The sequence below is a fragment of the Trachurus trachurus genome (genome assembly GCF_905171665.1).
Source record: "Trachurus trachurus genome assembly, chromosome: 10".
NCBI lineage: Eukaryota > Metazoa > Chordata > Actinopteri > Carangiformes > Carangidae > Trachurus > Trachurus trachurus.
Genome location: NC_139894.1, coordinates 18,408,538 through 18,421,571, shown reverse-complemented (window position 1 = coordinate 18,421,571; position 13,034 = coordinate 18,408,538). Strand labels below are relative to the sequence as shown.

The 13,034-nt window shown below is 41.8% G+C and overlaps 1 protein-coding gene across 1 annotated transcript; it reads right to left on the bottom strand.

The window, feature by feature from the left end:
- Positions 1 to 6,994: 6,994 nt before the first annotated feature.
- smtnl1 (smoothelin-like 1) lies at positions 6,995 to 10,297 on the bottom strand. The gene is made up of 5 exons (XM_083980812.1): positions 9,991 to 10,297; positions 8,365 to 8,966; positions 8,148 to 8,262; positions 7,903 to 8,054; positions 6,995 to 7,390 (listed from the first exon to the last, which is right to left on the bottom strand). The coding sequence occupies exons 1-5, from the start codon at positions 10,081 to 10,083 to the stop codon at positions 7,000 to 7,002; spliced, it is 1,353 nt and encodes a 450-aa protein (XP_083836938.1). The 5' UTR covers positions 10,084 to 10,297; the 3' UTR covers positions 6,995 to 6,999.
- Between the last annotated feature and the right edge of the window lie 2,737 nt (positions 10,298 to 13,034).

The following is a 13,034-nucleotide window of genomic DNA, read 5'->3' as shown; positions in this document are numbered from 1 at the left end:
CAAGGAATTTCCCCCTGTTTCCTTGAGAGTCGCCCCCTCCCCTCACCCCAACCTACCCCCACAGATAGCACTACAGTATGAGTAAACCTGTGTCACAATATTTACCAGGAACAAAAACAATGCTGCACTCTAGAGGTGCAAAATGAAACTTGTCTGACACCAAAATCTGTGTATAAAAAATCGATATTTATTCATAATTGCACATCCAGACTACAAATCCACAGGGGAAATAATCCACACTAAGTTGATTATTTCCCAGTCTGAAACTATCTAATAGTATAAAAAGAAAGAAAGGAGAGCTGAAACAGAGTCAACAGTGGAGGTAGTTCATTTTGAAATGAAGCATGTGAAAAATGAGTGAGGGGAAATGGCCCTCTCCTTATCGTACAGTAGGTATGGTGACCACTATCAGACAAGTCACGCATTTTAAATTCCTCATTAGTCATAATGGTCTGAGGCTAATCTGAAGATTAGTCAGTGTGTCTGGTGTCTGAGTGTGTGTCAAGTGCGAAATGATTAAACTTGTTGTAACTCTGCAAACTTTTATAAACAGTTTAAAACACCAACATGTTCTATAATGAGTGGAGTTACAAAAAAATATCAACCATATCAGAAGTTGATTCTTTCTTATAGTGCCAGCCCCTCAAACATTTGTGAAAGGCCAGAACAATAAGCACAACTGCAACGTGATGGCATTCAGCCCAACACTTATTCCTGCTTGGTTGTTTTATAAATTAACAGTTTCTCAACTCCCTTTTTTTCCCACAAAATTTATTGTATCACAATATATATATAATATATAATATATCACAATATAAAACTACATACAGAGATAGAAAATGTATCGATATGGCAGACACAAAGCTGTTGTGTGTTTCCTTTTTTTACCAATGTCACTGTCCATGATTTTGTTAATTTAAGCTTCTGTCACACATTCAGGGAGCAGAGCTACTGCTGTCCAATGCTGTAATGTAATGTAAAGCCATAGTTTTACTACAGTAGCCTATATGATGGACTGGAGCTGAGGTGATGCATAAAAATTGTTTAATTTTCAAACTGTATGAATTTACAAAACAAAGAAGGTGTAACGGAGGTCCGCGGGTGTGCCACAGTCACGAGGTACCAGTAAGGAGAAGTGACAGGTTGTGGCGGTTAGCGGTACCGGAAGTAAAACTCACTCACCCATAAAAAAGACATGCTAACCAATTTGTCAAGCAGTTGTCGACCTCTTGGCGAAACGGTTAGCATCGTCGCCTCCGGTGCGGGAGGTCACAGGTTCGAATCCTCACCTATGGCAAGTCCGAACCAAACAACATGGGTCACAAAGGCATTTAATTTTGAAGGTTGTTTTCCTATTGCTGGTTTTCCTACAATTTAAGACAATGGATGTTTTGTCTCACTGAACAAAGAACATTTTGAGCTGCAACAATCCACTGATTTTAATGGGGAGTTGTCAAGATACGCACTAGTAGTAGGGTTAATAAGTACAAGTGACCCCTGACACACACTCTTTCGCCAGAATATATATTGTGGCAAAAAGTGTCAGTCAAATAAAACAAACTATGGCTAAAAAACCTTTCAATCTTTTCATCCGTCACGGTCATAGCACCCCGTTACTACTGTGTGTGATCATGTGTCTGCGCAGGTTGCTGGGGTTGTTGAAGCTGGCAGAGCACTGGCTGCAGGTGTACGGTTTCTCTCCAGAGTGAGTCCTCAGGTGGATCTTCAGGCTGCCGTTCTGCGTGAAGCGCTTCCCGCACTGCGGACAAGCGTAGGGCTTCTCGCCGGTGTGAATGCGCATGTGGATGTTCAGCGTTGTCTTGTTGACGAACGATTTGCCGCACAAGGCGCACGGAACGGGCGACTCCCCGGTGTGAGTCGCCCGGTGGACGATCAGGTCCTCGCGGCTGAGGAAGCGCTCGCCGCAGAAGCTGCAATCCAGAGACTTGCCGACGGCGTGAGGGAAGATGTTCTGCTGCTGGGAGAACTGGCTGATATGACTGGGGTGCCCCGCTTGACCCTCGGCTCCCATTAGTGCTTTTATCGCAGAATTCAATGTGGTTGAAGCCGTTTGAGTGGAGTGATTTCTGTCCAGCTGAGTGTTTCTCACCAGGGCAGCGCTGTTATCCTGCATCGCTCTCATCGGAGCTCTGTCATTGGCCCCAGTGGTGAAGCTGAGGAGGCTGTCATGGGTGATGCTGTGGTCTGGAGACAAGGAGCTAAAAGCCTGGAGCTCAGAGACGGTGAAGAGGGTGTCGCTCTCCTCCTGCAGGGGCCCTTCTCCTCGGCCGTGAACGCTTACGATCCTCAGCTCCTTGCTCTCGCCGGTCAGGCAGGAGGAACCAGCAGACTCTAAATTCTGAGTCCCTGTGGCGACGTCTTCCTGCGTACTGCGGCTCCCAAAGTCGCTCTGACCTGAAAAGAACAAACAACACAACAAACGACACTTGTGAATCAGGGCTGGTATCTTCAAAAAAAAAAAATATTGCAGAGGTGCCAGTTCCTAAGAATAGCCTCAAACTTTTTAGTTGTGTCGAACTACGTTTAGCAACGTTTTAGTTTGAGTTTCAAGTGTTGAAAGAAATGTTTAAAGTTCTGTGATGCCCCCACCCACTGCTCCGCATGGGTAGATGAATCAGCCAGTGCTGTTCTTAATGCGTCATCATGGCCGAAGTATGCATCATGGTTTAAAAACACACTGTGTTGTAATAAATCACCCTAAGAGGCAGTGCAGTATCCTCCAACATGACATATACCTCAACATAGGAAGCATACATGAAAATAATAAACCTGCAACACTAAAGTTACGGTCTGTCTTGATCGAAGACTAAGTAGTTTTATTGGCATGTCATAAACGGACTGGAAGTTGTCTCAGGGCAGCTCTTACAACAAACAGAAAGCATACAGACATGACATGCATACAATAATAAAATAGCAGCGGTAATAAAAAGTCTTAGTGTTTTTAAAGAGCCAGCCTGTTGTGTTTTTTTTGCAGATTAAATACAGATTAAATAGTTCCTCATCCTCTTGTTCGGCCTCCGCAGCTCACTCTGGCTTTTCCATCTGCCAAACCCATGGCCTCTGATCTCTCTCTCAGTTTCATGTTGCCTCCTTCACTGAGCTCCAGAATAAATACCACCTTAAATTATATTATCCCTTCAGAAACCTCCCTGTTAGACATTTTACTCAATGCTGTACTCCCACCCACCTTCCCTCCCTCTTAAACCCCCACCGACTGTAATAGATGATATTTTTAATTGGGCCGAGATGTCAAGAGGTGTGAGATCAAAGTTTTAAGGCAGCCTCTCTGGGGTCCTGGGCATCAATGACATAATTTCACAGAACCTGGAGTGGCAAGAGTTAGACGATTACACAAGGGGTAGAGCAGAGGACAGGATATTTTAATCTTCCTTTAATGCCAGACACCACTTTCTGCAGGTCTAAACTGTACTAAACTGTACTAAACTTCGGTTCACTGCTCACTGGTTTAAAAATCCAAGATAAACTGCTTTGTAACCAGACTCGACTCCACTTGCACTACATGCAAATTAGCACCAGCCTCCTTATACCATCAATTCTGGGCCTGTCCCCAAGTGGCAGGATTTTGGGACAGGATATTAAAATGTCTTTTGGATATATATGGCATCACTATTTCACTTTCTCCACCACTTGGCTTGGTGTTTTGCCAATTGACTCTCTACTCAGAGAGTAAAGGCTGGCTGCACACACCTTGCCAGAAGGGTTATTCTTTTGAATTGTTAGGTATATCATTTCCTTACCCTGATACCTGTGACCCCTGGAAAACTTACCATGCAAGTATGAATTTGTTTAAGCATATAGTATATATAAAACTATATCTATACACATTTTCTATTGTGAACTGCCATGTCCTCCAGTGCTGATGCTCACATTTCCTCGCCTTTATTCTCCTAATTTACTATTGGAAACAGGTAGGCTACTCATGCAGGTTTTGATGTTAAAAAATTCTTTACATGATCTGACACAGGATGAATGGAGTATCAAGCTTTTAAGTCATATCAACAAATATCCTGTAAAAGCAATAACAAGTGCGTAACCACTGTCTGTTATATCTGCAGTGTTTGACAGAGGGATCCATTTGACATAGCCTACACACTCCTTTAGGAGCGTGGTCTATCACAGCAGCCCTGGTGTAGTCAAATGAAGTCTGCCGCTTTTAATCCTGTTTTAGCTGATAAATGACTTTAATCAAAACACAGAAAACTCCCCGCTGCTAACAGTCGGGTATAACATTAACTAAAAGCAAACTGAAAAAAAAAACGACTCACCTACAACTGGTTCACATGCTCCAACGTCGTCTTCATCTTTGATCAGAATGACATCTGGACTGTCCACATCTGCGCACTAAGACAGAATAACACATGTGCATGAGCGAACAGTAATAAAACGTTACTCAAAAGTAAAGGTTAACTGTGTGTTTACCTGCACTTGAGTGGCAGAGCAGGAAGTCTTGCTCTCAGCCTGTAGAGACAGAGACACAGCCTCTCCAACAACCTTTTGACCCACTGGTGGCTTGATGACAACTAGAGGGGGAAGACAAAAGCTGAACATCAGGATCATTGATCATTGATGATGAATAGAATTGGGATACCACTGTGTAGATTATCTGTCAAATGGAAACAAAATGGGGAGGGGAAAAAACCAACATACACAATGAAAGTTTGAACCTCCACATCACTTCATGGTAGGGGCTTTGTGATGAAGTTATTTCTGATCAGTGGCCTATAGCCTTGTTGTGACGTGTGACAGATTGGGACTAAAGGTTATTGATCAGCAGTTGAATTTTCTGAAAATCTGCTTCACTCGCTCTTTTTTTTTAAGGCAGCAATAAATTGGACTGTAAACGCAACAGGAGTGGTTCTGTAATTGGTCTACAAAAAGAAGGCGTTACTTTGATACTCGAGTAGGAGTATATTAATTAGGCTACTTTTCAAAGTAAAAGCCCTCGTTACCTTGCGGTTTAGCCCGTGGTTTGGAGACGTTTCCTCGGACCGGAGAGAAGCGGCTGACCGGCCGGTTGGTCCTGGTCTGCAGCCGGAGGGAGAAGAGCTCGCTCCTCATCACCTTCATCCTCATCCTCAGCGTTTCGTTTTCCTTCAGGCTCTGGGTTAGATGCAGGCGGACAGACGCCGAGCTCTCCGAGAACAGCTGACTGATTTCCGCCACCGCCGCCTTCACCAGCACGTCCATGATGGACAGGAGCTGTGCCTCCAGGTTGAGGCTGCCCGGCGGCATGTCTGTGGACATGTTTCACTCCGCTGCCGGCGAGAATTACGGTGAAAAACAGCGCGACACAATCGCTGGGCGAGCGCACAAGAGGAGAAACACAATGGCTCTTCCGGTAGCATTACGTCGATTACCGTAATTACTGGAAAGCAGAGGCCTCCCATTATCTGACTACCTGACCCTTGCATGGAGGTTTTTATCAACACATCGTACACCTTTAACACTTGACACAAACTCAGGTAGCCTATCTAAAAACATTGATAAACGAACAATCAATAGCCTAATATTTTGACTCAGAGACCAATTATGACAAAAAGTGGGAGGGTAGGTAGGCTATATAACTGGGGATCTGAATTAAAACTCCTGTTTACTTAAGTCTATATACGTAGATGCAACTCCTACAAAGGTAGCCTATTTAGATGTAGTTTTATTTATTTTTTTATTCATATAGGCCCTATTCATCTGTAGATTATTCATTCTTATGTAGGCCTACTGCTCATTGCAAGACACTGGTGTTCAGGGTTTGTCAAACTGATAACAAGAACAATAGCCTAAAAACAGTTTCAATTATGAAGTAAAATGCTCTTAAATGCACAAAAAGTCTATTGAATTTGTTAAAAGTGGATCTTCAATTATTGCTGTGCAGAAACAAAACCTCAAAACATCAACACCAACAACAATAATAGTAGCCTAATGATGATTATAAAAATCTGGCATCAAAATGTTGCAATCACTGTAGCCACTGTTCTTCTTATTAAATGATTTCTCTGTTGTTCAACCTGTTGTCTTGTAGCTAAATCAGTATGTCGGAAGGTTTTCTGCTATTTTAACTCTAATTATAGGCTATTTAAACATATTAGAGATCCCAATGTTGGTTATTCATTGAGATCACACATAGATAATAACCTTCTCACAAAATTGTAGTGTTTTTGCAAAACAATACACAAACTATAACTTTTTTTGTAAGAATGTAAAATATGGCAGATACACGGTCAAGTTTCTTTCTGTCTGGTAATTCTTGTGCATGTGATCTGTCATGTGATCACTTAGCTTGAGCTGCCTCTAAAAGTTACTTGGGGGATCCACCACTTTCACACACACACACACACACACACACACACACACACACACACACACACACACACACACACACACACACACACACACACACACACACACACACACACAGTGGCTCTTTGTTGTAGGCCTAAATATCATAATCAAAAAAAATTCTCACATCTCTTCATTGTATTGTAATTCTCTATAAAGTGTAATATATCTTGCATAGCTGCTTTAAATGCTACTTTGTCTGTGGCGAAAAAACCACTGCCCTGGTGAACACACCATCCATTATACTGTTGTCATAATTCATTTGTCTTGGCTGGGCCTCACATCCTCTCAAGACAAGGATTTTATTGTTGTTCAAATAACTCTGCAACACACAAGTCCATTATTTCATTTATAGTGTTGTATAACCACAGAACAAACAGGATAATTAGATTTTCTAGTTTATGTGCTCAAAGACAAACGGCATGGCAATAAAAAACAGTGTAATACACTTTCAAACATAAACAAACAGCTAACTGTAAAATCACATTAACACTTTTGAGTAGAAACTCAGAGAGTATTCAGTTCAACACCAAAACTAAGACATTGTAGCCTACTTATTGTTGTACTGCAACCATCAACAACCTCTTTGGTCTTTTCAGTATTTCTGTGTGTCGTCAGTATTTTCTAGGACTCTGCCTCGACTAACGCTGCTCCATCCTCCTCCGTCTCACAGCTCTTTGGTGCATCTTCCTCCTCTCCAGCTCCCTCTGGTTCAGCTCTTTCTCCTCTCTCTTTCTCCTCTTGGCCGTCCGTCGTCCCGTCCTCAGCCGACTTTTCTTCATGCTGCTCTGTCGATGCCTCTTCTCCTGCTGCGTCCTCTCCTTTTCCCCCTTCCTCTCCTCCATCTCCAGACTTCTCTTTCTCCTCCTTTTCTTTGTCTTTCCTCTCTTTCTCTATCTTGGACAGGCTGTGGCAGAGGGACTGGACGTACGTGAACACACACATGGGGTCCGGGTTGTTGCCCATCATGATCATGTCAGAAACCTCCAGCAGAGGGCAACAGTCAGCTAGGGACCTGCGAAGAAGAGCGGGACATCCATTTTATTTGTAATTTCAACTTCACTTTAATTTAGTGAAAAACATACTTTCTTATTATTCCCACTTATTTGCTCGTGGGGGAGAAATTCACAGGCTATACCCAACAGTTATAACTAATTAAAATTATTCCCATCTTTACCAGCTGCAACATTAAAAAGGGATGAACACATACACTGATGTCAATAACTGCCTCATGTTTTCCCCACCTTGCTATATCTCATTCCTGTTCTTATTGTCACTGTTTTTCAGTGTCTTTAAATAAACCTTTTATTGTGTTGTATGTCGTCCCAGCACTTGTAATGCTTTTAATTGTTTTACTGCTGCGTTCATTTGACAATAAACCACTTACTGCTAAATTAGTTTCTCTGTATTAGACAATGAACTGAGCTGAACTGAACTGAACTGAACTGAGCTGAACTGAACTGAACTGAACTGAACTGAACTGAACTGAGCGACTGAATGAGGAAGGGAGAATGAGATAGTCCATACTCTGCAGTTTCAAAGGCCAGAGTAAAGTTTTTCTCCCTGTCCTTTGGGTCGAGGGAGCTGTAGTCGAATGCGTCTGGAAAGAAGCGATGGATCAGAGCGCAGAAGGCCAGGCCGTTGCACCAGGACGAAGAGAAGTTTTCTATGTTGATGCCCTGAAAGATCAAGAGACAGGAACTGAATAGACTCATCTTCGTCTCAGCCTCAATCCAGGAATTAGCTGAATCTGTCTCATTGGAGGAACTGACCTCATAGTTTCGAGTTTTGTTGCGACACCACTGAAGCATCTTCTGTTTGATTGAAGCTCCGGTGGCCGCGGCTGCAGCTGACCTCTGAACTTTGAAGTTGCGCGGTATCCCAGATCTAAATACAGTCACAATAAAACACAGTTTCTGATCAAACCCACACTGGACCAGTGTTCAGTGTCACTTACCAAACCATCTGAAGTTCTGCCTGACGACTTACTGTGGTGCAGCTTGTTCAAACTTGGCGATGATGTTGTTCTTGTTGGCAGCCCTGATGGAGCGTGCAGAGGGTCTTGGTCGTGAGAGAGCAGCGGGGGAAGGACCACTCTTTCTTTTAGGCTTCCCTTGCTTTTCTACTTCCTTAATCTTTCCTTTGTCTTTCATCTCGACATCTGCTTCTTTGACTTGTTTTTTCTTCTCTTCCACTTTGCTCTTCTCTTCTTCATTTGGCTTTTCCTCAGTTTTACTCCTCTCTTCATCTTTATTTTTGTCCTTTACTTCTTCTGTGTCTTTCTCCTCCACCTGCCCTCCTCTCTTATCTTCCTCCACCTCTCTCTCCACTTCTTTTTCTCCATTTACCGGTCCAGTATCTGTTGTGTCAGTTGATGCTTTGTCTTTATCTTGTCCCGTCTCTTCATTGTCACCTTCAACAGGCTTTGAAGCTGTTGGACACTTATCTGTATCTCCAGCACCGTCCTCCTCGCCTACTGTCTCCTCTTCCCTCGGCTCCCCCACCTCTGTTGACTCCTGACCTTCTGCCGTCTCTCCCTCCGTGTGCTCGGTACTTGTGTCTTCATTGTCCCCTAGCACTGGTGGATCTGCCTGCATGACAGGAAATATACATCTGCAATTTGTTATGTAGTTTTGTAACAGGGTATATTTGTGCATCTACACACACACACACACACAGAGTATAGCTTAGATATTTGCTTAGATATAATGGATAATTTCAGTGGCACAGTTTTATTTCGTGTCTTTTGATTTCCTTTTTATTATCAAAACTCATATTGATTCTGTCCTTGTCTTACACTCCGCTGTTCCAGTGTCAACATGGAGATAAACTTTAAGTTTCAATTTAATTTCTCTAAGAAAAGACAAAGAAAGTGAAATTAACCAAGTAACCCTTGTGTTTGACAGTAACATTATGTAAGATGCTGGCCTCTACATCTCACTCATGGGATATCGCTAATGTAATATGAGACCCGAAGCTTTAGTATGTTGAGTATCTCACTTCTGTCGAGCACAGAGGTTGAACTGTCACATGTTGAATGAAATGAAACTAATCAGAAACCAAAATGTTTTTTGCTCTCTAAATATATGTATCATTTACATTTTTACAGAAATAAAACCCTCATTCAATGATCTGTTTCAATCTTCAGTCATTTTAGAGCTCTTATTACACACATCGTGATATAATACTTCATTATTACAGTAATTGTTTTTTAGTTAGTTGTTGAATTAGATGTTACTGTATTTTGTCATTCTGATGTAAAATATCACTGTTAAACTAATGTGCTCTGTTTATTAATGACCTGCTGCAGCAACAGTCACTCCAGGTCACCCATCTCAGTGGTGACTCATCAGAGGGAATAGGAAACTCCAGTGTGTGTTTGTGCATGTACATTACTTTGCATAACCTCCCTGCGTGCGTGTGTGTGTAAGAACAGGTGTAGCTGCACAGCAGACCAGCGAAGTCTCTCTCCTTCTCCTGCCCTCCTCACTCTAACACAACCACCTGCCAAATGCTCTCACTGCCTATTCCTGGTATAGAGCATAACGCCAGTCATTGCAGGCTTTAACAAACAGGAACAACTTTTTACTTTATTTAAATCTTAACATGCAAAACACACACCTGATCGTTGTTGTTGTTGTTGGTGTCAGTCGGATTTGACGTCCCTGTACACTCAGTTGTCTCCTGGGTCGGTGATTCTCCATCCATGATCAGAGAAGTTTCTTTAATCAAAAGATTAGAGGTCAAATAAGATCAACCACGACTCTTAAACGATCCCTTTTCTTCCCTATAAAGTTGTCATTCAGAGGTGAATCCTCTTCACAGGAGTCCTGCTTGATGTCTCTCTCTTCTTTCCTTCCCTCTCCTGGTCTCCCTCTCTGTCCTCACTGTCTGTCAAATGTTTGTGATGTGTCTGTGTGTTGGTTTGTGGAAATCCGCCTTCGCCCCCTTTCACCCGACACCCCCACCCTCCGCTTTGTGAGGATTCCTCCGCTTCTTTATCTGACCTTTTGAACAACACATGGTCCCGAAATAGAGTCAAAGTGACATAGGCGCAGTCCAGTGGGCCGGACAGCTGCGTCTGCTGTGGAAACCGTGGCTACACACATACAGTATACACAAACACGTGGGTGCATGCAGTCCTTTAAACACATTATGCATATATCTTTCCTTGTTTGTTTGGAATATAACAACTTGAATCCAAGTGAGTACAGGACCAGTTTAATTTACGTAATATAGGAATTTGACAAATAAACACAAATTTGCTGGTTTCTAGACATGAGGAAACAACTTCTGTGCAAAGTGACTTAATCCACTCACCAAATTAGAGATACACACTTATCTAACTGTCAGAAATACAGTAATTTCCCTACCTTTCAATCTGGATTATACTGTAAGAAGATTTTCAACCAGGCTACATCCCCACTAAGAATCTATGATCTCTTTTTTTATTCTATGTAGAAAGAGCTATACTCTTGAATCATAAAGTGTAAATACGAAACACTGAAATGTAAGTTTTCCATCAGCACTTTAAAAGCTTAGAGTATACATTAGATACATGGTCAAACCAGTCCTGTTTCTTCTCTCACTGTCCCAGCTAAACTTTGCATCTACTCATTCAACACAAAACAGATGGTTTTAAAAATAAATGTCTATCTTTATATCCACTCTGTCTGTCATTACCCTCTCCAGCCCTCCACATCCTGGTCTCCTCCTCCCCTCTGTCTAAGTCTTGGGATGCTATAATTATGTCAGCACCTTCTTGTGTATCTCTTCCACTCCCTCCTCCCCATACGGTCCAATCACTGGAGCACAACTCCACATCTGTCACAGTAAAAGTTGTGAAATCCGACCTGATGAACTAAAATATGAAAAACAAAGGATATGTTGAGAGATCAATGGATTTATGATTCGTCTTTGATTAATGGATGAAAAAAAGACTGAAATGTGTGCGTGTGTTCATGGTTTTAGTGACATGATTGCATGTTAAAGCTGTTGCTTTATGATGGGTTATGGTCAACCACTCTTCTTGTTGTTGCTATAAAAGTGGCAGCACCCTGGGAGTTTTTTAAAACTTTTATAAAACTTTTATTTATTTATTTAATTTTACGATCGTTATGACCCTTTTTTCAATACTTTTGACACTTTTTCAAAACTTTTCACACAGTTAGCACAACATCAGCCTGTGTGGGCTACAATTCACTTTTTTTTTGTTCTTTTGACACAAAATACATACATTTAACACATTTAAAATGAGTTTTAACGTCTTTTACACACAAGCTCAACTAGGACCACAACAGCAGATGTTAACTGCTATATTTTCAATTGCTTTCACACAGTTTGTCAAAACAGAAAACCTCATGTTCAAAGCTGAACATACAAGGCTGAAGGGAGCAGCAGTTCACTTTGTAGATTAGATTGAAACAAATGTATTTTGTTTCATTGCCTTTGAAAAACAGTTGATTGAGCTCACGCAAATACATCAATCACAGCTGATTCCCATCTTTATACTGTAACATAGGAAACACACTCAGGTGTTGAGGCTCTTTCAGTCACATGGCCTATTTGGGCAGATGTTGTACAAAAGAAAAGATGTGAAAAAAAAGACCTGGCAGATTAGCATTGACTTTGTATTTGTCATTTTTACTGTATTTCTTCTGTTTGTAAATTGCATTTTCACACATCTGTGAATGACCAGCAGTTACAGTATGATACAGATTTTTTGCTCTTTTTGCTTTTTGCTTTACTGTAGACATTTTTTCTCCTCTTTTTTTGTAAGGTGTTAATTCTGCAAAGCTGCTCTGAGAAGGGTTGTTCACTTTTTGTAGTGTTTGCAAAAAAGAAACAAAATACCCGCATTTACTAAACCCAACAGAAGCAAAATGTGGAGAGGTTCAAAGAAACTACTAGATTAGACTGTCTGATTTTGAACATGAAATTAACTGTTTTGGGAATTGTGTGTTTTAGGTGTGATGTGCGTTAACAGTTTTGAAAAAGTGTTTGAGAAATGGGTCATAGCGATCGTAAAAAAAAACTGTCATGTGAGCACATGGAGACTTCCAAAACAAAGAGGAAAACACATAAAAAGCACTGTCAGTGATCTTTTTGAGTCATCATTATCCTTCATTATTCAATGCAGAGTCTTTATGTGATTGAACACAGGAATTTGCAGGATGATCGAGATGGATGTGCAGGGATAAAATCCTTAAAGTCCCCCTCCCGCGACCCTTTTTGGTTATTTTAAAACATTCTCTGTGGTCTTTAAATTGTGATTATGAAGTTTTTAGCCAAAATCACAAAACCTGTGCCATTTCCCAGGGCTCTTCTTCTGCACAGCACTAGCTCATTAGTAATGCACCTCTGGAGGGTGGGCGGAGACTGCGCTGCCCGGCACAGGCACCCCCGCCCCGCTCGCTCGCTCGCTGACTGACAGCTGGATATTGTACAATTACCGATTCAGTGCATTTAGCGTAAAACTGCACACTGGGATTTGATCCCAGACTGGAATATGATCCTTGCTCATGGTGCAAGCTGCTCTACCAGGTGAGCTATACCTGTTATACAGTTGGAAGATACACCGAGCTGTCAAGCCTTTCACCTCTGAGAGGTGAGAGATGCAGAGCGGGGCGGGAGCTTGTAGCACTAGTGCCCTCCCCTGG